Source organism: Mercenaria mercenaria, chromosome 1 (assembly GCF_021730395.1).
Source record: "Mercenaria mercenaria strain notata chromosome 1, MADL_Memer_1, whole genome shotgun sequence".
In the NCBI taxonomy this organism is placed as follows: Eukaryota; Metazoa; Mollusca; class Bivalvia; order Venerida; family Veneridae; genus Mercenaria; species Mercenaria mercenaria.
The window spans coordinates 90389982-90415355 of record NC_069361.1 but is presented as its reverse complement, the minus strand read 5'-3'; the positions used below and the strand labels follow the sequence as shown (position 1 = coordinate 90415355).

At 35.2% G+C, this 25374-nt stretch overlaps 1 protein-coding gene across 5 annotated transcripts in view; it reads right to left on the bottom strand.

Annotated features, from left to right (window-relative positions):
* Positions 1–25374, bottom strand: part of LOC123530827 (TPR repeat-containing protein DDB_G0287407-like) — an 81170-nt gene that overhangs the window by 53291 nt on the left and 2505 nt on the right. For 2 of the 5 annotated variants that reach the window (XM_045311623.2, XM_045311605.2), the window contains exons 2-7: positions 8654–8961; positions 7422–7598; positions 5389–5526; positions 4917–4955; positions 2765–2954; positions 2082–2225 (exon numbers count right to left, since the gene is read on the bottom strand). In XM_045311623.2, the coding sequence (XP_045167558.2) occupies positions 2082–2225; positions 2765–2954; positions 4917–4955; positions 5389–5526; positions 7422–7598; positions 8654–8911 (946 nt within the window). In that variant the 5' untranslated portion in view covers positions 8912–8961. Of the gene's footprint in view, positions 1–2081; positions 2226–2764; positions 2955–4916; positions 4956–5388; positions 5527–7421; positions 7599–8653; positions 8962–21846; positions 22071–22811; positions 22946–23002; positions 23109–25374 lie in introns of those variants that run through there. The other 3 variants (XM_045311612.2, XM_045311629.2, XM_045311617.2) reach the window with 3 other exon arrangements.

Sequence of the window (25374 nt, the reverse complement as noted above, 5' to 3'; positions counted from 1 at the left end):
ACATTAAAACAAACATTCAAACCAGATTTCATGTAACTCAGGAGTGAAATTTGGTCTCAAGTTTGATATCAATTTTCTGTTATTTGATCCAGTATGACCTCAGATTACCAATAAATCTCCACAAAAAGCAAGCAACATAATTATGTATACAATGTAATCCCCTATGTCAGTAATTACATTAGTTGAAAATATAAATTATTTAAACAAGAGTGTCATGATGACCCTGGATCGCTCACCTGAGTAATATGAGCTACATGTTTCTAAGATCAAACTGATGATAAAATATTAAGAAAGTCAGTAGATCACATTCATGGTCAATGAAATTCAGTTTTACGATTGGTGTGCAAAACTGTGTAAGTCATCAAAATTTCAAGGCTGTATCTTAAAAAACAAGAAAGTAGGTCAGTAGGTCAAGGTCACAGTCAAGTGACATCATATTACTTGGGGTCATCAGGTAATTATACTTAAACAGTCTTGGAAATAGGATCAAATGATTTCTAAGTATTTTTTCCTATATAACTCACATAGTAACTAAGTGACCCCAGGGCGGGGCCTCTTTTAACCCCAGGGGCATAATTTGAACAATTTTGGTAGAGGACTACTAGACAATGCATCATGCCAAATATCAAAAGCATAGGTCGTATGGTTTCAGAAAAGAAGATTTTTAAAGTTTTTTCCTATACAAGTCTATATAAAACTTAGGACCCCCACGGCAGGGCCTCTTTTCACCCCAGGGGTACAATTTGAATAATTTTGATAGAGGACCATAAGACAATGCTACAAACCAAATATCAAAGGTCTAAGTGTTGTGGTTTCAGACAAGAAGATTTTTAAACTTTTTTTCATATATAAGTCTATGTAAAACTTGGGACCCCCGGGGCGGGGCCATATTTACCCTAGAGGGATAATTTGAACAATTTTGGTAGAGGACCACTAGATGATGCTACATACCAAATATCAAAGCACTAGGCCGTGTGGTTTAGTACAAGAAGATTTTCAAAGTTTTCCCTATATAAGTCTATATAAACCATGTGACCCCCGGGGCGGGGTCATATTTGACCCTAGGGGGATAATTTGAACAATATTGGTAGAGGACCACTAGATGATGCTACATACCAAATATCAAAGCCCTAGGCCATGTGGTTTAGTACAAAAATATTTTCAAAGTTTTCCCTTATAAGTCTATATAAACCATGTGACCCCCGAGGCGGGGCCATATTTGACCCTAGGGGGATAATTTGAACAATTTTGGTTGAGGACCACTAGATGATGCTACATACCAAATATCAAAGCCCTAGGCAGTGTGGTTTAGTACAAGAAGATTTTCAAAGTTTTCCCTACACAAGTCTACATAAACCATGTGACCCCCGGAGCGGGGCCATATTTGACCCTAGGGGGATAATTTGACCAATTTTTGTTGAGGACCACTAGATGATGCTACATACCAAATATCAAAGCCCTAGGCCCTTTGGTTTTGTACAAGAAGTTTTTTAAAGTTTTCCCTATATAAGTCTATATAAACCATGTGACTCCCGGGGCGGGGCCATATTTGACCCTAGGGGAATAATTTGTACAATTTTGGTAGAGGACCACTAGATGATGCTACACACCAGATATCAAAGCCCTAGGCCCTTTGGTTTTGGACAAGAAGATTTTTAAAGTTTTTCCTTTCGGTTGCCATGACAACCAGAGTTCTGCATGGAATTCAATTCTTTGAACCATTTTGAAAGGGGGCTACCCAAGGATCATTCCTGTGAAGTTTGGTGTAATTCTGCCCAGTGGTTTTCAAGAAGATTTTTTTAGAAAATGTTGACGGACACACGACGGACGACGCACACCGCACGACGGACATTGAGTGGTCACAGTAGCCCACCATGAGCCTTTGGCTCAGGTGAGCTAAAAAAATAGCTGCTGAATCCCATTGTAAATTTTATTCAAGGCTGTTAAAATTTGTGATATTTGGGCTAAGTAACTTCTTTTATGAAATATTTGGATAAAACATTAACAGAAATACTCATATATTTAACTGAAAAATATCGCAATTAATAAATTTGATTAAACAATTTTGCAAGTTTATGTACCTGCACTGCCATCAGCAAAGCCAATGAAATGATAAACAATTGTGTAGTTATTGTTATCTTGTTGAAGGGCTGATATCCAGTTACATAACAAAGCTGATTTCCCACTTCCAGCCTTTCCTATAACCAGCACATTCTGACCTTGCTCTGAAAAAATATTGTCATTGAACAATGATTCTTCAGTGTCAAACCAGTTAACTAATTCTACAGGCAGACAGACATTTTTGAGAACTATTTCAAAATTTTTGGAAATAGCAACTTGAAACTACGAGTCATTCTTAAGTTTACTTAAAGGGATAGGAAGAACAAATCCATTAATTGTACCCTTGTAAAATTTGGCCTATCAGCCTTTATTTCCTTTTATTTTAACACTTGCCTTTTAAAGATTTAAATGGGAGTAGGAGATATATCAATGCAAACCTGTATCAAAGAATATGATAACCTTTAACGCTGCTGGCAAGTGATTCTGCCTTTGGGACCAGTGTAGACCAAGATCAGCCTGCACAGGCTATTCAGTTGATAAATTTTCAGTGAATGCCCCTTTAAATGATAAATGGTACTGCCAAAATTGAATGACAGACCAGTCCATTTTAGAAATTCAGCAGGGTAAAGGTTAATTAGGAATGCACAATATATCAGGTAAACAGCATAATTGACAAAATAACAAAACTATTACAGTGTACTACCTGAGAGAAGTTGTTTATTCAGCTGCTGCATGTATATCTCTCCATGTACAAAGATGTTACATCTACTAGAGAGGAATGCATCATGCTGACCGAGTAACTCCTCTCTTGCTGTCCTCTTCTCTGTGTCTAGATCAGCTAGCAGGCTATCTTTCAAGTATGACATGATTGTATCATACATTATTTTTGCTGCCTGTAAAATAGGGCATATACATGGTAGGAGATATTCTAATACTAAATCAAGGGCTGACGTAAGCCAATGCTCGACTATTCAAATTGTTGCCCCAGAAGCAGGAATGTTACCCTAAATGTTAAAATATACAGAGTTTCAATATAGTATCTGCATTAGTTTTGGAAATAGTAACTTACATGTAAAATTAGAACCAGGATTTTCTAAGTACAATTTAAGTTCAAAAGGGGGCATAATTTGGCCAAAATGCATATCAGATTAATGGGAATTGAAGCTATCACCTAGATTTATAACCCTGAAGACACATGTGAAGTTTCAATTCAATATCTGCATTAGTTTTGGAGATAGTAACTTGCATGCAAAACTTAAACGGGATTTTCTAAGTCCAAAAAGGGCCATAATTTACCCAAAATACATGTCAGAGTTATGGGACTTGATCCTGTGAGGTTGGTTATTGACCTAGAAAAAGAAAAAGTAATTTTCAAAGCTAAATGCCTTTAAATAATAGTTATATGTACTTGCACATAAAACTTTAACCTGGATTTCCTAAGTCCAAAAGGGGCATAATTTGGCCAAAATGCATGTCAGAGTTATGGGACTTGATGCCATCACCTAGTTTTATAACCCCAAAGACACATGTGATGTTTCAATTCAACATCTGCATCAGTTTTGGATATGGTAACTTGCATACAAAACTTTAACCAGGTTTTATTAAGTACAAAAGGTGGCATAATTTGGCAAAATACATGGGACTTGACCCAGTGAGATTGATAATTGACCTGGAAAGAGAAAAAGTAAGTTTAAAAGCTATATGCCTTTAAATGATAGCTATACATACTTGCATGCAAAACTATAACCAAGGCGTGAAGTCGCTGACGGCAGGGTGAGTAGAATAGCTAGACTATTCTTTGAATAGTGGCGCTAGTATCAGCTACAATGAACTGTTTTGAAAATTTTATCATTTCATTATATTAAAAATTTTCTTGCTCATAGTATTTTATCAATCACAATAATATTTCAAGAATTCAACTTCTACTCATTTTTGAGCATTTATTATTTATATACATATAAAGCAATATACTGTCAAATACATCTAATGAAAAAGTGTGTACCATACTCTTGGATACTCAAGTAATTGCTTTAAGTTATGACAGCCAATTTTTCATGTCCACTCACAATGTTTGCTTTACATATACATCATAATTATAATGGATGCTATCAATGATACTAATTAACATATTAAATTATTCAGTTATTCAGTTTGTAACATGCATAACATGATTTTTTGTTGTATGAAGTTGCCAAGCTGAAGGGTATAGTATAAAAATAGTACATGCATTATGTTTTGCAGCTATAAAAAGTCTCCTCGTACTTTGATTCAGTGTTGTTATATTTTCTGGTCCTTTGGGATCATGGAGTCCATTCAATAGATGTGTAATAGAGTTCCGCTTAAGCCGGTGCTAGGGGGCGTGAGAGGTACTGCACATTTTATTACTGCTCATGAACAGAATCAAACCGAGTCTGCTATTATTCTTTTTTGGTTACATTCTATGCTTCCAAGGGATCTTTTTACAGATTTTATTTGCAACATGGATTCTACATGTACACTTGAAAGATATACATAGTAAACAAATCAATAAATACAAAAACTGAAACTGGAAACAGCTGTATTTAATGAGATCTGATGTTCTCTCTTATTTCATTTTTTATGTAAATGAGAAATGTAAAATGTATGTTTCTTCACATTTTCCTACTGCTTAATAAACAACAGCAGCTGTTAATGACAAAAAGTCAATAGTTATGTCCATTGTGAAGGAACAGATTCTAAGGAAAACAGATTCAATATAATTTTATAAAAGCATCTCTTTTTCCCATTTATTTCCATCATACCCATAATTTGTTATCTTCTTCACAATGAACATTATATCTTAAAAGCATATCTGGATCTAGGAACTTAATACTTACTTCTGTGGGTGTTTTATAATCCATATGGACCCCAAGACTCTGAAATAGAGACAAAGTATAATCTGGCTGAAGTTTTCAGTAACATTCCTGGTACCCTGTATTTGAACATAAAATATAGTAATAAAAAGTCTAAGTCTAACTTCCTCTTGTAAACTGTTGACAAGTACTGGCCCAGCATAGCAGCTAGTACTTACATTTCAGTATCATACAGAACAAATACAACAAACACTGCTACCAAAGTAACTATTGCCTCATTCTGAGACAGAGATTATGTCAGTATACTCTTATTCTTATATCTCTTCAAAAACATCTCCATTACTTTTTTGATTTGATAAGGACTTCATCTGATACCATGGAAAAAAAAATACTACCGCAAAGCCATTCCATTTACTAGTTTACTAGTCACATTTTATTTAAAGTCTTGAATCTATGTTTGGCCATAATTTCTGGATATAAAAGGGTGTATAAGTACCTCCTCTCTATGTTGCCAAACTCTCTGTTTGAGGTCATCCATCAGTTTGGTAGATAGTTCACTCTCTGCAGAATATTTAAACACTTGTTTCTTGTCTCCCTTCTGTGCTCCCTCTTCTCGTATCATGTCATCATAATGCTGTAAAATAGTGATAAATACTAGCAACTAGAGATGTGCTGATAAATTACGGTGTTGACAAACCATGAACAGTCAATGAAATTTTTATCTTTGACGAATTTTGGCATCCTAACTATGACAAATTTTGAAGTCCTAATTATGGGCCAAAAATAAGTTATAGCTAGTAAAATTGCCACTCTTAACTTAACTTTTAGTATGCATGTAAAACACTATCAAATGTTAAAATGACTCATTCAATCAAACATTTCTTAAAAACTGTAAAAAAAGGGGCCTTTGGCATAATCTTCTCTGCAAATGAATTTTTGTAAAAAATATATGTTTTGAAATGAGTGGAGCATCCAGCAACCTTTTGAAATAGACAAACAAAATCAACATTCTACAAAACAAGAATTGTGGCAAGACTACTGTCACTACTGTCACTACTGTCAGTTATTTTATTACAATTTATAACAAATAAAAAATTTATCGTAGCAATGGTAAATAGCTAAATGCAAAACTTAAACCAAATTTTTTAAGTCAAATTAGGGGGAAAATGTGAATTAAATGCAACCAGGATTTACCTAACATGGTTATTTCAGTAGGTCTGATGACTGGGAAACATTGTTTGAAGCTTTAATCCAAGACATCTAGTTGTAATGAGATAAAGCTTGATAGTTACACACAAAACTAACTGAATTTTCTACCTTGAAAAAGGGCCAATATTTGAATTAAATTCAACAAAGAGTTATGTAACTTGGTTACATTACTTCGGCAGATTTAATGACTATGAAGTCTTGTGTGAAGTTTCAATCCAATATACATGTACATGCAATGGTTACTGAGATATTAACTTTCACAAAAAACTTTAACCAAGGTGTCATGCCTATGCCCGGATTTCATCTCATTGGTAATCTATTTAAATAAAATAAATAAATAAATATATCTTCCTATACTGCTGACTTTCTATATTTGACATGCATCTACATGTATATCATAGTATTGTCAGTAAGGCTCCCACGTTTACACGTTTAAAGTCTGTGTCGTGTTAGACTGGTAATCATTTACAAAATTTCTACCAGGTTAAACGAAACGATCAACCTTCCAACCACCAAAGTCTATAAAATTATCAATATTCATTAGGGACTATTTTTTATGAATCTCATGGTTCCGTCAGTACACAAGATTAAATCCCAATAAATAATATTCCCATTCATTTTGTATCATAACAGAAAATCCATGAACTGGTATCCTCACCAAATAGCCAAACTGGCAAAAACCATGAAATTAAAAGATTTCACAGTAGCCAAGAAAATTTGGTTACAAATTTGTATATATGATCATATTTTCTGGGCCTAAGGGGTTGTTTTACTCCAAATAACAGATTAACCATTTCATAAAAGTATTTTGGTGTTATTTTGTAGAAAATTCACTTGTCTTTCCGATGGAGCCATGAAATGTTACAGAAATTATCCAAATTAATTGTTTTGATACAGTATTTGATACCCCCAACCTCATGGACCAAGAGTTTCTCGTATTCCCATGGATTTAGATTTAGCACAAACAACTTGTAGAATTTAAAACATTTAAATAACCATGGTGCAATAAAGAGATATATTCTGTAGTAAATGCATGAAAAATATGACAATTAACAGCATAATGATTAATTTACGGCGATTTTGCTTACCCCACCAGAATAAAATAAGGATTCTTTTGAAAATTCATATTTTCATCCATTTGTGTTTTAAATCACTTGAAATTTCCGGCGTGTCAGTTTTGACACATACCTGTCTAGAAAAAAAAACAAACACTATATCATTTGACAACAGCTGTAAGGCAAAAAACGAGAATACTAGAAATCCTGAGAATACGAGAAAAGAGGATATACTTATTGTCTTAAAATATTTTTTATTATTTACATTATCTCTAAAGAAAATAGCTGCTGGAAGATGGCCAGGCTCATTTAGGAATCCATGCAGAAATTCTAACTCGGTTACACTTTTGTCCCTAAACTGTTCCAACCAAGGATAAAGTGTCAAAGCATTGTCAAAATTCTTTTGTAATCCTGTATCATCAGCACCGTGCCAGCCATATCTCTGAAATATATTCATAATATGAATTCTACAGTATGCTGATCTTAATCAGGTAAACAATTGCTGATTGTATAAATGCTTTCAAAAAATATATAATTATCTAAACCAATTTAAACTGACATGCTTCTACAAGTGCATAGATTTACTAAGTCTGTTGAAATAGAAAATTCTCTTTCCATTTTTTCTTAACGGTTTTTCTCTATGGTTTGTAAGAGTCAGAAATAAGATAGTATGCCAAAAAAACACTGTGACCAAGAATGATGAACACTGGATAAGACCTACTCAAGTAAAGGAGCAGACACTGTCAATTTTTGCAAATTTTAATAATTCAAGGGCCACAACTCCAGAGTCTCTCCAACAATCTGGCTGGTTATTGAACTTTGCTGAGATATTATGCCCATGAACACTGTGACCAACTCCAGAGCATCTGGCGCAATCCAACTGGTTATCAAATCTGCCTGAGATATTATGCCCACATTGTGACCATGTTTGGTGAACAGTGAATAAGAACTACGAGGGGTGTTCAACAAATACCCAGAAAAGTGCTCTCAATTTTTCATGTATCATCAAAAAAAAAATGAAACTGCCACATATTGTACACTAGGGAATACCGAGTTGATATGGCAAAATTATACAGTCTCTGGATAAATAATAAGTAAATGCTAGTCCCCATGGCAACATCATGAGACGTCATCCGGCCCAATTTTGTCTCTTTCTATTTTACATATGCAAAAACAGTACTTGCCACTAAACTATTTTTTAAGCTACCTTTTCATAAATTGGGTGAATACTGATGTGAAGTGTAAGCATTACACCAATAATGTCAAATTATAAATGTGACATCATTAAAATGTTTGGCAGGCATATCGTGTTGGTCATCGCTTGAAAATCAGTGCTGATCGTAGACATGACGTAACATTTTGTGTTTTGAATCTGCTTAAATCACAACTATTCAACTCTTTCAGAAAGTTAGATTGCTTTTAAAAATGACACTTTTAGAAGGAGGTGAATGGCTGCATTCTATCTTTTTCAGTCTTTATGTCAAACATCTGCCCTACCTGTCCAAAGAATCCTATAAACATATCGGATCTGTCAATCTCCCGCAGACAGATACTAATTACTTGTGCATTATCAGATGACTCTGAAGTGATTCCCCATCGCATATCTACAGCAGCAAATTGCAACCCGTAAGAATTACAAAGGTGATGGATAGATGGAAAGTAGCGCCTTGTCAGTTCTTCACGTTCCTCTTCCATACCACCGAAAGGCGAGGAGAAAAATATTTTTACAACTCGTGGATTCCGTAACTTTGGCATTCTTATTTCTCTTCATAAAAACTGACCTTTGACATCGAACCAATAATGACCTGAAAATAAAACCAGTTTGAAACAAGAGCTGTCTCCGTAGGATGACACATGCCCCCGATGGCACTTTGAATGAATAGTTATGGCCGATGTTAGAGTTTAGGACCTTTGACCTACGGACCTGGGTCTTGCGCGCGACACATCGTCTTACTGTGTCACACATTCATGCATAGTTATTTTAAAATCCATGCATGAATGACAAAGATATGGACCGGACATGCCTATCAATGCACTATCATGAAAAATGATCTTTAACGTCTAAGTGTGACCTTGACCTTTGAGCTACGGACCTGGGTCTTGTGTGTGACACGTCGTCTTATTGTGGTACACATTCATGCCAAGTTATTTGAAAATCCATCCATCGATGACAAAGATATGGACTGGACACGCCCATCAATGCACTATCCTTTAACGTCTAAGTGTGACCTTAACCTTTGAGCTACGGACCTGGGTCTTGCGCACTGCACGTCATCTTACTGTGGTACACATTCATGCCAAGTTATTTGAAAATCCATCCATCGATGACAAAGATATGGACCGGACACGCCCATCAATGCACTATCCTTTAACGTCTAAGTGTGACCTTGACCTTTGAGCTACGGACCTGGGTCTTGCGCACTGCACGTCGTCTTACTGTGGTACACATTCATGCCAAGTTATTTGAAAATCCATCCATCGATGACAAAGATATGGACCGGACACGCCCATCAATGCACTATCCTTTAACGTCTAAGTGTGACCTTGACCTTTGAGCTACGGACCTGGGTCTTGCGCACTGCACGTCGTCTTACTGTGGTACACATTCATGCCAAGTTATTTGAAAATCCATCCATCGATGACAAAGATATGGACCGGACACGAAAATTGCGGACAGACTGACAGACCGACAGACAGACAGACGGTTCAAAAACTATATGCCTCCCTTCGGGGGCATAAAAATACATACCCAGCAGTAATATGCTGTTGGATCTGTTTAATGTGCTGATAAATCATTTCCAAATTTTGACATTATTAATGCCTCTGAAATGAGGTCAAAATCAAGTGCTGAGGTTGTCAATATGGCCCAGCCTTTACAAGACCAAAATCATATTGTAAAACTCCCAATTTTCTACCAGATAATACAAAATTTTGCTAGACATGTTCTGTGCCCTGGCACATTTCAGAAACACTGCTAGTGTTACATATATTTGTTTCATATTGTATTGCTGATTCTATGATATCGCAGTATCTGCTAATACATGCAGTATCTGCTGACAAATGGTCATGATGGCACTAGATCACTCGCCCTGGTTTCACAGCTTAAACAGGTAACAGTTTTGGTAAAAGAGTCATCCAAAAAACATTTCTGTGAAATTACCTCGAAAACTGACAAGCAGATTCAGAAGCAGAAGTTTTCCTCACAGATGTCTATAGAAAACTGGTACCGATCCCCTAGCAGTCCTGTTTTTGACATTTCAAAATGGCTTTGACACTTTCAGAAGAGGGTCAACCAAAAATAATGTATTACAGGAGATGGCATTTGAAGATTTTTTCTATTTTTACTTCTTGTCAATCTTGGTAAACATTCATTTATGAAACATTTCTGTGAAATTATTTCAAGATCGAACCAGCAGTTTGACAAGAAAATTTTCAAAGTTTCCACTATACATAGAGAACAGTGTCAAAGCAATCAGGCAGCCATGTTTTTTTTCTCACTAACTTTGATATTATTTGAACAATCTTGGTAGATTCAACCAAGGAAAATTTCTGTGAAATAATTGTCTAATGGTTTCAGGCAAGAAGATTTTTGAAGTTTTTCTTTTTCATGTTCATAGCAAATATAGTTTTGCATGGAATGGATTTCTTTGAGGTTTCAAAGACGACCACCAAAGAAACATATATGCCAAGTTTAATCAACTTCCACCACATGGTTTCAGAGATGTCTTCTGAAGAACATTTCAACTGACTTATTCACCTGATAGAAAGCTAAAATACTAGTAATCAGACATGAAATTGCCAAAGATATGATTATGTCCAGCTCATGTTGATGGTGTGTACTAAGATTCATGTGAATTAGATACAAAAATACCTGGAGGAAATAAGTTGCAACAAGGTATTCATGTTGCTGTAAAACTGTGAAGTGTGAAAAAGAGGCATAAATCAAGAAAATATAACTGGAAATAAAATTCCCAAAATTGTACACCCCTTATAGAAGAAAAAGGCCTGCTGGGTTCTCTTGCTGTGTACATACAGCGTATTTGACGCGTACATGATGTGTACTGAAATCAAGGGCTTTACATAGTACGCAGGATATACACCACACACACACCGATAGTATGTTTGTAGTACACTTTTGACATGCAAATGAGCTCTGCCGCGTACTACTTGCTGTGTACATGCTGTGGACTACATAGTACACAGGATGTACGCTGGAGGAATCTAGTACGCGGGAAGTACACCGGAGAAATAGTACGCAGCATGTACGTGGCACATACACTTTTCACATGCAAATGAGCCTGCGGTGTACTACCCCTGCGGCGTACATGCTGTGTACTCCTGCGGCGTACATGCTGTGTACTCCTGCTGCATACATGCTGTATACTCCTGTGGTGTACATGCTATGTACTCTTGTGGCGAAACTGCTGTGAACAGGTTTTACTGTGCATGTGCAGCCTTTTCTAAATCAAACAAAATTCATAATGCTCAAAAATACCATATTTAGTTTAAAATTAACAGTTTTAAATAGTGACCTAAAATGCACCATAATTCGACTTTGGACATTGTATCATAGCTCAGTGTTGTTTCTTAACAAATTTGGTGCAGGTAATTCGTATACTCTGAGTACAGAGTACGGTAACTAAAAGTGTGCAGGTATTTAATACCCGCACGCTAGTTACCGCACTGTTGGATAGGAAAGTATGCCAGCATGTCTGGAACAGTAGACAGCGAAGTGTATTTTATTTAATTTCTGCTCTAGCATTGGTTTATTTAACTGGGCTTTACACATTTGTAAAGCAAGGATTTTAAGTACTCACTGAACTGCTGTCTATGGCAGTGTGGAACGCCTACAACTACCATATATGGATGGCTATGATACAAAACAGAAAGAACATTAAAACTCTTGGGTAAACGATTTATACTCGGAGGCTACGCCCCCTCGTACAAATCGTTTACCCTCGAGTTTCAATGCTCTTTCTATTACTTAAGAGTAACAAGTGCACTTAAAGCATATGGCAAATCTGCGATAAATGCTGAGGAGCATGGGTAAGACACAGCTCACTTTTTCATTATAATTGCATATACAGGTGTTACCTTACTGAAAAAAAAAATCAAATGTTTTTTCCCCATATTTATTACATCATGGCCCTCAAAATTAATTCAAAATGAAAAAGAATATAATTATAAGCTTCACAAATGAACATTGCATATAGTTTGGCAAATTTTCATTGTTCAGAATAATCTGAATTATTCTATGCTATTAGGATAAAAGTTACTCGGAAATCAAGTTCTTGCTTCCAAAAAAAAAAAATGTACAAATCCTTCCTGCATGAAGTGTACTTTAGACTTTTACCTAAAAAAATTCTAAGTATAAACCAAAAAGAAAATGAACAAGTCCCTCCTGCGTATATGAAGTGTACTTCAGACTTTAACTTATAAAAAAAATAAGTATAAATGCCAAAAGAAATTGTACAAGTCCTTTCCGCGTATATGAAGTGTACTTCAGACTTTAACTTATAAAAAAAATAAGTATAAATGCCAAAAGAAACTGTACAAGTCCTTTCCGCGTATATGAAGTGTACTGCACAAATTTCAAAGTATCTGCGGTGTACATGCAGTGTACTATTTTCTTGTACAAGTCCCTCCTGCGTACATGCAGTGTACTCCTTAAATTTTCAGAGTCTGTGCTGCATACTTGAAGTGTACTAGTGACCTCCTGCGTACATGCTGTGTACTCTTCGAAATAGTATGCGGCATGTACGCCGCATGCGGTGTATGTAAAATGTACTCCTCTGGCATACTACTGTGTTCGCGGCATATACACAGCAAATACGCAGCATGTACGCCACAGAGGCTTGCTTCTGTAAGGGACATGTTTATTTCATGCTGTTTATGATGTATATAGAGAATATTTGTTTGTTTTAGTTTAAGATCGAAATATATTTCACCGAGTGAACGCTATAATGCAATATTTTCATGAGTGGAAATGTAAATTATGGTGTTCACGAGTGAAATATATTTCGATCTTACACTGAAACAAACAAATTTTCTATTTATTTTATGCATTTTTGATGGTTTTAACCAAATTATATTCAGTTTTCCCGCGCAACGTTACGTGCATCGCACCATAACGTGATAATGTTGTGACATCAGGATGTCTTTGTAGAACAACTATAAATAGTTCTATTATGTTTTCTGATTTCTTTGACATTTTATTATGATAAAATGTAAATATTTATGATCCTTTTAATATTATTTTTATATATCTTTACCTTTACTGAAGAATATTTTTCAAGGAATTTCCTATCATTTTTAATTTATATCATTTTGCATTCAAATGTAGTTCTGCACCAGTGAAAAATAAAAATGATATTTTCACTGTTTGAAACAGTGAAAATATCAATTTTATTTCCCTGATAAATTTCAGTATTTCACAGAAGAGTATAAAATAAACCAAATTTCATTTGAATTGCATGAAACTGTTGGAGTATATGAATACAATCTACAGGTCATGTTGTCATATTTAAAGTCCAAAAAGGAGCATAAGTAATGAAAAACTAGACATAACAGCCCAACAATCTGCCATGTCACTTCAAGTTAATGATGAATAGTGAGTTTAATATGAACTGGATGCAAACAGCAAGAGGAGTTGAGTACACTTGTAAGAAAGTGTGCTGGACAGACTAATGAAATGACAGACAGATGTACAAACACTTGATGCCTGATCTATTCCTGGGTCTTCTTGTAACATCAGTTTTATTTGTAACTAACAGTAATATGACTGAGTTTGTATGCGGGTGTGCATGTTAATTGATTTGTGTTTGAAATTATTTTTTGTCCAGTGGCATTGCAGTATTTTTTAAATTATCGGGAAATTTATTTTGGTACTAACAAACTTTGATAATGTGGCAGTTGAGCCCAATAAGTTCAGGGGTGTTCAAAGATAATCCGTCATTGATCTATTGTAAAGCAATTATTGGATTTACCTGTACTGGAAAATAAACAGTGCCGGTTGTATTGAGGTCAACTGCCACATTATCAAAGTTTATTAGTAAATCAACACTTACTTCCAGTCGTTTATTAACCCGTTAAGTCAAATACACTAGGCAGAGCTTAAATTTGTAAACAAAAAATAATTTCAAACACTAAACAGGTTAGTGTTTATTAGTAAGCATTTATCAAATTTGATAAATGCTTACTAATAAACACTAACCTATACGTAATATGTTTTGAATTTATAATTGTGCTTATTTTCAGATGTAATGTTGTTATTCTTAAAGTTTTTAAGTAATCTAAAAATTGTTAAAATTTTTACACTTCATGCAATTTTGATTAAGTAACAGTTTTGACAGGAAAACATTTTTTTGTTCTCAAGTACCTTTGACACATAAGAATTAAGTTTTAAGACAGATTATCATTTTAACAGCTTGGAAACTATCTTTGTTTGTTTACGTCTTTTTGATTATTTTATTGATAAGCTATGAAGCCATAAGTCATTTTTTTCCTGTCCAGCTTTCTTAAGTTATTAATAATGTAGGGACAATTTTACTGGTCAGTCTGAGATTTCTGATCTCCAGTTTCATTGGTTAATTTGTTAATTTCTTTAATTTGGTAATTTTGTAAGAAATATATTTATTGATAAAGAAAGAGTTGTTTCACATGAAAATTGAACAGCATGTAAAACATGTATCTTACTCTATGAAACAGGTGTCTGTATACAGATATAAACATTGAATTCTGGAAAAGGACTGCATAAAGGGGCCACACTTCTGGACAGTTAAACGCCTTTAAAAACTCACCATTTTCAAAGAACTGTTACATATTATGTTCGTTTTGATGCATTTGCAATAATGTACAAGTGTAGAAATTTCCCATAAGTAGGTGGAACGCATCCATTTTAAAGAGGGACAACTTTTTCAGAACATTTTAAGTATCCGTCGTACGGGACAGTACGGCAGAACATGTAATGGTCAGGTAAAATATTGGTAAAGATGTTGTTAGTTTATCAAATATTTCTGTGTTTTGATGATATAGTATATACTCCTAAACCTTAAACCTTCTGCACAATATTTTGGGTTATTTATAATCTTAAATATCTAGCAAAAACTTTGTACCACTAGGAACCAAAAGTATATAATTATGCATGTAGCCTAAATGAGTGAAATTTTATTAAAACAACTTACTGATGCTCTAAAGGCATAACTCCCCTTATTTGTATTCATTTTTTGACACAAAAATAATTTCCAAAAAGTCTCAATAATAACAAGAGGGCCATGATGGCCCTATATCGCTCACCTGTTATCATTGCACTTGAGGACAAGAAGGTCCTCAGAAAAAATATCTAAGTCCAAAGGACAGGAACGACAAAGGAAAGAAATTTAACCAAAAAGAAAAAAAAATTCTTACAAGGTACAGATATGTCAAAATACACCTAAAAATTGGAGGTACCATCCATGTTGTACCACAAAAAGTGGTCTCGGTTTTTCCCTACGGCCAATAATAAAAAAGTTACTAAAAATAAGCTATTTATAGTAACGTAAAAGGGAAGAATATGTAATTAAAAAGTAAATTATTGTAAGTGAACAAAAGAAGGATCTGCCAAATAAATCTGTTGACATAAATGAAATTTCAGATCAGTATCTTCATTAGTTACGGAGATATATCCATTTTAATTTGAAATAAAGGGAGGTAATTTGACATAAAATCAGTCCATAGTTATCTACCCTGATTGGCTCAGTCCAACTAATGACAATAATGAAATTTCAAGTAAGTCCTATAAGTACTTACTGATATAAATCCATTTTGACTACAATCAGGGGAGGTAATCAGATATACTCTGAAACCTATGACTGGATCTGATTTGTCATGGAATCCAAGATTTATTGTTGTTGAAGATATTTTGGAAGTTTGTATCAAATAAAACCATATATGAAGTCTCTATATGGCTGCAAAAGCCAAAATAGCCAATTTTGGACCTTTAAGGGGCCATAACTCTGGAACCCATGACGGAATCTGGCCAGTTCAATAAAGGAACCAAGATCTTGTGGTAATACAAGTTGTGTGCAAGTTTGGTTAAAATCAAATCAAAAATGAAGTTGCTATTGTGCAGACAAGGTCAAAATTGCTAATTTTGGCCCTTTCAGGGGCCATAACTCTGAACCCATTATGGGATCTGGCCGGTTCAACAAAGGAATTGAGATCTTATGGCAACACAAGTTTTGTGCAAGTTTGATTAAATTCAAATCATAAATGAAGTTGCTATTGTGCAGACAAGGTCAAAATAGCTAATTCTGGCCCTTTCAGGGGCCATAACTCTGGAACCCACAATGGAATCTAGCCAGTTCAAGAAAGGAACCAAGATCTTATAGTGATACAAGTTGTGTGCAAGTTTGGTTAAAATAAAATCATAAATGAAGCTGCAATTGTGCAGACAAGGTCAAAATAGCTAATTCTGGCCCTTTCAGGGGCCATAACTCTGGAACCCATAATGGAATCCGGCCAGTTCAAGAAAGGAGCCAAGACAAGAAATTGTTGACGGACGGACGCATGGACAATGGACGAAGGTGATCACAAAAGCTCACCTTGTCACTATGTGACAGGTGAGCTAAAAAAAAAATTTCCGACCTACCTTCTCTAATTTTTTTGAGCATGTTACCGGAAACATAGAAATTGTTTTTAAGCCTAATTGTGATTGTTTTGAAATTCAAGTATTTAACACAAGTTTTATAAAAAGCGATATTTTTTTTTAAAAAAATGTTTTTTAAAAAATGTCTGATTTTATGTGAAATTACACTTGTCGTTACAAGTGGATTCTCATACATAAAACAAATATACTACTTCAGTATTTGTGATAAATGAGTTCTGTCTAGCAAATATCTACAACTGTTATTCTTTCCATAAACTTTTGAAAAGATAATTGATATAGATCTATTAAAAAACGATCAGTGTCTCAATCAATCCAATCAACATCACTAATATGAAATAAGGCAATGCCTCAATCAGGAATCGTAACAGTCATCAGCTTTTCCAGAAATATGCGTTTGTATCAATTTAAAGGTAGATTTTGGAATAAAAAAACAATAAGTACTGCACATATTTGTACTGATGTGCAAGACGTTGCGGTTTGGACAAGTTATTTGGACGCTTATTACGCACAAGGAAAAAGCATATTCTTCCAAAAAATCCAAAGTCAGACGCTCTGTGCATGTAGCCTAAATGAGTGAAATTTTATTAAAACAACTTACTGATGCTCTAAAGGCATAACTCCCCTTATTTGTATTCATTTTTTGACACAAAAATAATTTCCAAAAAGTCTCAATAATAAAACAAGAGGACCATGATGGTCCTGAATCGCTCACCTCTTCCCACATGACCCAGTTTTGAGTATGACATCGTTTTTTCTATTATTTGACATAGTGACCTAGTTTCTGAGCTCATGTGACCCAGTTTTGAACTTGACCTAGATATTTTCAAGATAAAAATTCTGACCAATTTTCATGAAGATCCATTGAAAAATATGGTCTCTAGAGAGGTCACAAGGTTTTTCTATTATTTGACTTATTGACCTAGTTTTCGAAGGTACGTGACCCTGTTTTGAACTTTACCTAGATATCATCAAGGTGAACATTCTCACTAATTTTCATGAAGATCTCGTGAAAAAAATGGCCTCTAGAGAGGTCACAAGGTTTTTCTATTTTTATACCTACTGGCCTAGTTTTTGACCGCACGTGACCCAGTTTCGAAAATGACCTAGATATCATCAAGATAAACATTCAGACCAACTTTCATACAGATCCCATGAAAAATATGGCCTTTAGAGAGGTCACCAGGTTTTCCTATAATTTGACCTACTGACCTAGTTTTTGATAGCACGTGGCCCACGTTACCTACTGACCTAGTTTTTGACCGCACGTGACCCAGTTTCGAAAATGACCTAGATATCATCAAGGTGAACATTCAGATCAATTTTCATGAAGATCCATTGAAAAACATGGCCTCTAGAGATGTCAAAAGATTTTTCTAATTTTAGACCTATTGACCTCGTTTTTGACCACATTTTACCCAGTTTCAAAACTGACCTAGATATCATCAAGGTGAACATTCAGACCAATTTTCATACAGATCCCATGAAAAAGTATGGCCTCAAGAGAGGTCACAAGGTTTTTTTATTATTTGACCTACCGACCTAGTTTTTTAAGGCATGTGACCCAGTTTCAAACTTGACCTAGATATCATCAAGGTGAACATTCTGACCAATTTTCATGAAGATCCATTCAAGGGTATGGCCTCTAGAGAGGTCACAAGGTTTTTCTATTTCAAGATCTACTGACCTAGTTTTTGATCGCAGTTGACCCAGTTTCAAACTTGACCTATATATCATCAAGATAAACATTCAGACCAACTTTCATACAGATTCCATGAAAAATATGGCCTCTAGAGAGGTCACAACGTTTTTTCATTATTTGACCTACTGACCTAGTTTTTGATGGCACGTGCCCTACTTTCGAATTTGACCTAGATATCATCAAGATGAACATTCTGACAATTTTTTGAAGATCCATTCACAAGTACGGCCTCTAGAGAGGTCACAAGGTTTTTCTATTTTTAGACCTACTGACCTAGTTTTTGACCGCACATGACCCTGTTTCGAACTTGACCTAGATATCATCAAGATGAACATTCAGACCAATTTTCATACAGATCCCATGAAAAATATGGCCTTTAGAGAGGTCACAAGGTTTTCCTATTATTTGACCTACTGACCTAGTTTTTGATGGCACGTGACCCACTTTCGAACTTGACCTAGATATCATCAAGATGAACATTCAGAATAACTTTCATACAGATCCCATGAAAAATATGGCCTCTAGAGAGGTCACAAGGTTTTTCTATTATTTGACCTACTGACCTAGTTTTTTTAGATATGTGACCCACTTTCGAACTTGACCTAGATATCATCAAGGTGAACATTCTGACCAATTTTCATGAAGATCTCATGAAATATATGGCCTCTAGAGAGGTCACAAGGTTTTTCTATTTTTAGACCTACTGACCTAGTTTTTGACCGCACGTGACCCAGTTTCGAACCTGACCTAGATATCATCAAGATGAACATTCAGACCAACTTTCATACAGATCCCATGAAAAATATGGCCTTTAGAGAGGTCACAAGGTTTTTCTATTATTTGACCTACTGACCTAGTTTTTGATGGCACGTCACCCAGTTTAGAACTTGACCTAGATATCATCAAGGTGAACGTTCTGACCAATTTTCATGAAGATTTTGTGAAATATATGGCCTCTAGAGAGGTCACAAGGTTTTTCTATTTTTAGACCTACTGACCTAGTTTTTGATGGCACTTGACCCAGTTTCGAACTTGACCTAGATATCATCAAGGTGAACATTCTGACCAATTTTCATGAAGATCTCATGAAATATATGGCCTCTAGAGAGGTCACAAGGTTTTTCTATTTTTAGACCTACTGACCTAGTTTTTGATGGCACGTGACCCAGTTTCGAACTTGACCTAGATATCATCAAGGTGAACATTCTTACCAACTTTCATAAACATCCCACGAAAAATGTGACCTCTAGAGTGGTCACAAGCAAAAGTTTACGGACGGACGGACTAACGCACGGACGGACGGACGACGGACGCTGCGTGATCACAAAAGCTCACCTTGTCACTATGTGACAGGTGAGCTAAAAAATATTTCCGACCTACCTTTTTGAGCATGTTACCGGAAACAAAGAATTTTATTTAGGCCTAATTGTGATTGTTTTGTAATTCAAGTATTTAACACAAGTTTTATAAGTTATCTGGACGCTTATTACGCACAAGGAAAAGCGTATTCTTCCAAAAAATCCAAAGTCAGACGCTCTGTGCACATGTCGGAAGACCACATTTTTTTAATTTGATAGTATATCTCATTCGGTATATTGCATGTTACCGTAGAGGGATTGACAAAAATCGGCAGGATTGATTCCCTATTAACACCGTTTAATCAGTCTGAGCATTGACAGTAAAAGTGATTGTATGTAATTAACACCTTTTCAAATACCCCTTTTAAAATTTGATAAATGTTAAAGCAGCACAGTATCGCGTTTGACAGGTATTTTTCACAATTGGCACAAATATTATACTTAAAGGAAGAAATTCAGCCAGACTCGTGTCTTTATAAATTTATCAAAAATGGATATAATAACTTAGTTACAGCTACAACTTAGTAACTTTAATATAACATATAATATAAGTATATAGTACCGATGGATTAACATGTTTATTACAGTGAAAGTAATCTTTACTTGCTTCATTAAATGTTTCTGTCGCTTATCCATTTAATAATTGATAAACAGTTAATATATGTAACTCTTTCTTAAAATCTTATTATAAATAATTATGTCACACTGTATTTACACACTGGTCATAGCTTTCGCAGATGCGGTGGTTCCAACGCCGTGGCAGTGGCGGATTCGTCACAGAAGCAGTCGATAAATATGGCCAGGTGAATCTAATCGCTAAGTTTTCTAATGAGTTTTACCTTATTTTTTCACCTTTAGCTGGAAACAACAGTGAGACAGGAGCCCACATAATATTATGTACTTTTCAAGTCACAAACATTTATTCAATGCAATATTCCTTGCCAATAATGTAAACACTTCTGTAGTTTGATGAAGGGCTGCCGTTTTCTGTAAAATTTCTATTAAAATTGAAGTTTTCTGCATAAAACGACCCCTGATTACTTTTGCACTGTAGCGTAAGTATGATACTATCAAACAACAACTATTTCCTCGTAAGTGCCGAATTGTCAATGCAAGAATATTACATAATCAACCAAAAATAATTCCAATGCAGGAGCGGTGGATACAGTTGCAACGCATTACGGTGTGTTCCATTCCATTAGTGACAATTTTGGGCTTTTTACTTATCTAAACTGCAGTTTTCCCGGGATTTTGACTTAGGTTTGACCATGGCATCATTTTGAATATGACAGCAGTAAAAACTCAATGTTTAGTTATAATTTTCAATTCATTTGCACCTCTGTCTTACTGGTGAAAACTATACCAAGAGTAAACTAACTTTATACACCATGTTTTTATAATAAAACATGCATGTAAAATATACTGCATATTGTATGTTTATATGAACGCATGTTCCAAAATATAAACAAAATATCAATAGGTAATATCAAATGTTTAATTAATGTCTGACCCGATTCAATTTTTACATCATATACCTTACCATATTGACTAATGTACAATACATACATAGACATATAACAATAGCATGTCATAAAAAGGTGGTATTGAGCTGCTGCGGTACATGAATTTAAGTGATTTAATTTTTATAATTTGACTGACTTACCTTTACCTCTACAATATGCTTTTATTTTCTGAACTATATACCAGGATTTCAAACTGACAAGAAAGAAGTTAACAAATCAAAATCAATAGAAAAAGTAAGTATGTTTTTGTGCTGAATTCCTGTGCTACAAGTGTGGTGGAAGTGAGATCTTAGTTAGATCCCAAAGCTGATAAACTGATATAAATTCTTAGTTGAAATTTCATTAAAGTAGTTGGCTCCTTCAAAGATATTTGTCTTTAATAAGTGGTCACTATGTAACTAAACAACTGTTTCATTATCTATGCGAGGCAATGACGACATTACATGCTTAATAAATAGTAGTACTTAGTTCAAACACCGTTTACTTCCGCCTCCCACGTCCGAATGACGCCATACTCTCGGTCTGATGGTTCTATGCGCTTTGCCTATCTGCAAAAATGTTACAAAAAGGTGTGACCAATTTAAAGAAATATTGCGAATTGCAATGATATATTTCACATTGCCCTTTACACAATATGCGGCTTTTGACAGCAAAAGTTATTTTTGAACAGCTCTCGTATGGCGGAAAGAAATTTTACATAGATTTAAAACAGAAAGCTGTTATTACTAACATATTAGTAATTCAGTGAGCCTCGGTTTTGGAACAGGTTGTGAAAGTATTTTCAATATTATAATACAAAGTTGTTCGATGTATTAGGCCAAGAATGTTGATCAGAAATTTTAGCGTTTCGGCAATCGTGTTAATAAAAAAGGCCTTTGTCCTCGCCCATGCTTAAAGTCTTTATTATTGACATGCTTACATTATTTACTTCATAAAATAGAATATGCGAGTGTCCTGCTACAATTAATACGTTCAAATAGGTACTAAAGTTAGTGAATTATATGTAATACCTGTATATAGAATAAGGCAGACCTTTATCAAAAATATTAAAATGTTATTTCATTATATGACTATCTTCATGGTATTTTGTCATACATTTGTAGTACATAACTTATATCCCGTTATTCATTATCTTCATACTTTTATCATATATTAACTTTTTGAAACTTTGTTTTTTTACCATCGTATTGCAATGTTATATTCCATGTACTGCAATATAGCGATCGAGTGTCCTTTATTTTGTTTATTTCTTGTCCTACAGTTTCATCCATGATGAAAGCATAAACAAGTTAATAAGCTCCCACAGTAATGCATGGGTACAAATTTTTAAGCAAAAATCATGAGGACAGGTAACCTGTTTTAGAATACCCAGTTCAATTTAGGCAATACCCAGTTCAAACTGAAATGATGAGGTAATATTCTAACTCACCCTGAAAACTTACGAATTGACCAAATTTGGGGGACGAAATGACCAAAACGGGGACGAGTTGCCCGAGGAACGAGTTGACTAGGGGACGAGTGAATTGATACCCCTATCGATACATCCCTTCAAACGTCTAAAGCTAAGAAAATCGTAGGTATATATTTTGGACCTGTTCATAGCTTTATCTATTTTCAGACCTTTTAATAATACTGTATGCTTTTGAAGTCCATAACACGCTTACATAGGGCAATTAGAAACGTGAATGTTTACAATTGGAGAGCTTTGTTCAAGGGGCGTAACGCCTTTATCTCGTCCTTACGGTCATTCGTTCGTTTCAGCGAGGAATAAAGATACAAGCAGCTTTACAATATAACAAGTTAACATTAGCTCATGTGCTATTTTTCGAAGACATAATAACGTGTTTTAAGGATATTTATTTAAACATATACAGTATATGTTAAGTAAAATATTAATTAAGAGATTTAGATTAAACAAAGAAGTATAAAATATTTATTTTTTATAGCTTTTTGGATTAAACTACTAGTATCTCTGACAAGGTTAAATGTGTACACAAGACAGCTTAATTAAAATACAATTAATAACTTTCATGAAAGCACAAAAATAATACTTATAATAAATAGTCGGAATAGCACCATGTGCATTTTAAATAGAAACATTGAATAACCTATTACTAAACTAGACACAGAATTTAAAATGCTCCTCCACACGGCTCTTGCGGATGTTTGAATGTATGATCTGTCCAACCAGTCTACTCGTCCAGTTGACAACAGATAGGCTTTTGTAAAGCCCTTTCCTTTTTTTATTGAACAACATTTACGTCCGGTTTGGAAATGCAATTTTCACACAAGTAATTTGTATTCCCATGGGAACAAATTGTGCACCCTTGTCGCAGATTTGTTTTTATATTGTCAAGGTTGTAATGGTCACTCGTTCATGAAATGTAGCTCCTCCCTCCTGCACCGCACTAGCGTGTAGCGTGCCTGTTCTAAGAACGTATACATGTTTGTATTATACTGTTAAATCAGTTATCTTGTATTAGCTGTAGTGAATAAACGTAGTGTTAAACAATCCTGTCTTGGGTCAGTCATTTATAATACAAATCTCTTTTAGGGTCCGAAATGTTCATATATATAATCAGAACATTACAAAGGTACGCAGGCAGACGTTATAATTACACTGTTTCCCCTTCTCACTAATTGATACCCCTTACAGAAGAAAAAGGCCTGCTGCGTACTCTTGCTGTGTACATACAGCGTATATGATGCCTACATGATGTGTACTGAAATCAAGGGCTTTAAATAGTACGCAGGATATACACCCCACATACACCGATAGTACGTTTGTAGTATACTTTTGACATGCAAACGAGCTCTGCCGCGTACTACTTGCTGCGTACATGCTGTGGACTACATAGTACACAGGATGTACGCTGGAGGAATTTAGTATGCGGGAAATAGTAAGCAGCATGTACGCGGCACATACACTTTTCACATGCAGATGAGCCTGCTGTGTACTACCCCTGCGGCGTACATGCTGTGTACTCCTGCGGCGTACATGCTGTGTATCCTCCTCGTGACCCGGCGAGTCCTGCGGCGTACATGCTGTGTACTCCTGCTGCATACATGCTGTGTACTCTTGTGGCGAAACTGCTGTGATAATGTAAGTTCCTTACCCCACCAACTTTCTTATGCAAATGCTGATCATTTGGACAGAAAAAAGCAGAAAAAAGATAAGTGACATGCATCAATAAGTATTTACCCTTACCAAAATAATGTAGACTGATGTTATCAAATAAATAAGTATGCTTTTCTTCATCCACTTTTCAATGAAATAAATCAATTTTTGTAGCATGTAATTTGGTAAACATCTGAAGAAAATGGCGTAACTGCATCAAGGGGAAACAACTTTAATGCAACTAAATATAAGTGTTATAAATTTCGAAGTATCTGCGGTGTACATGCAGTGTACTATTTTCTTGTACAAGTCCCTCCTGCGTACATGCAGTGTACTCCTTAAATTTTCAGAGTCTGTGCTGCGTACTTGAAGTGTACTAGTGACCTCCTGCGTACATGCTGTGTACTCGTCGAAATAGTACACGGCATGCGGTGTATGTAAAATGTACTCCTCTAGCGTACTACTGTGTTCTTGGCATATACACAGCAAATACGCAGCATGTACGCCACAGAGGCTTGCTTCTGTAAGGGTACACTTTAATATAAGGTAGACCAGCTGACTCTCCAATAAACAATGACCCTCGTTTATTGGAACCATACTGTGATAGTCATTAGCCACCAACTGTGCTGGTGAAGACAGAAATCCCTTGGCCCACTGCCAAGATCTAGGCCTTTAATATCTGGATGAATAATCGGGTATTTTTTGTCAATTGGTAGACACTATCGATATAACCATTCGGATACTGCTGCTTCATTTTTAGATTTACATCTCTCTATAAATTTATGCCAATATTATACATACCAAAATTTATGATAAGAGGGGTGATTTTAGTTTTAGTATTGTAAATTTCCCCCCATTTGGATGGGAATGTTTC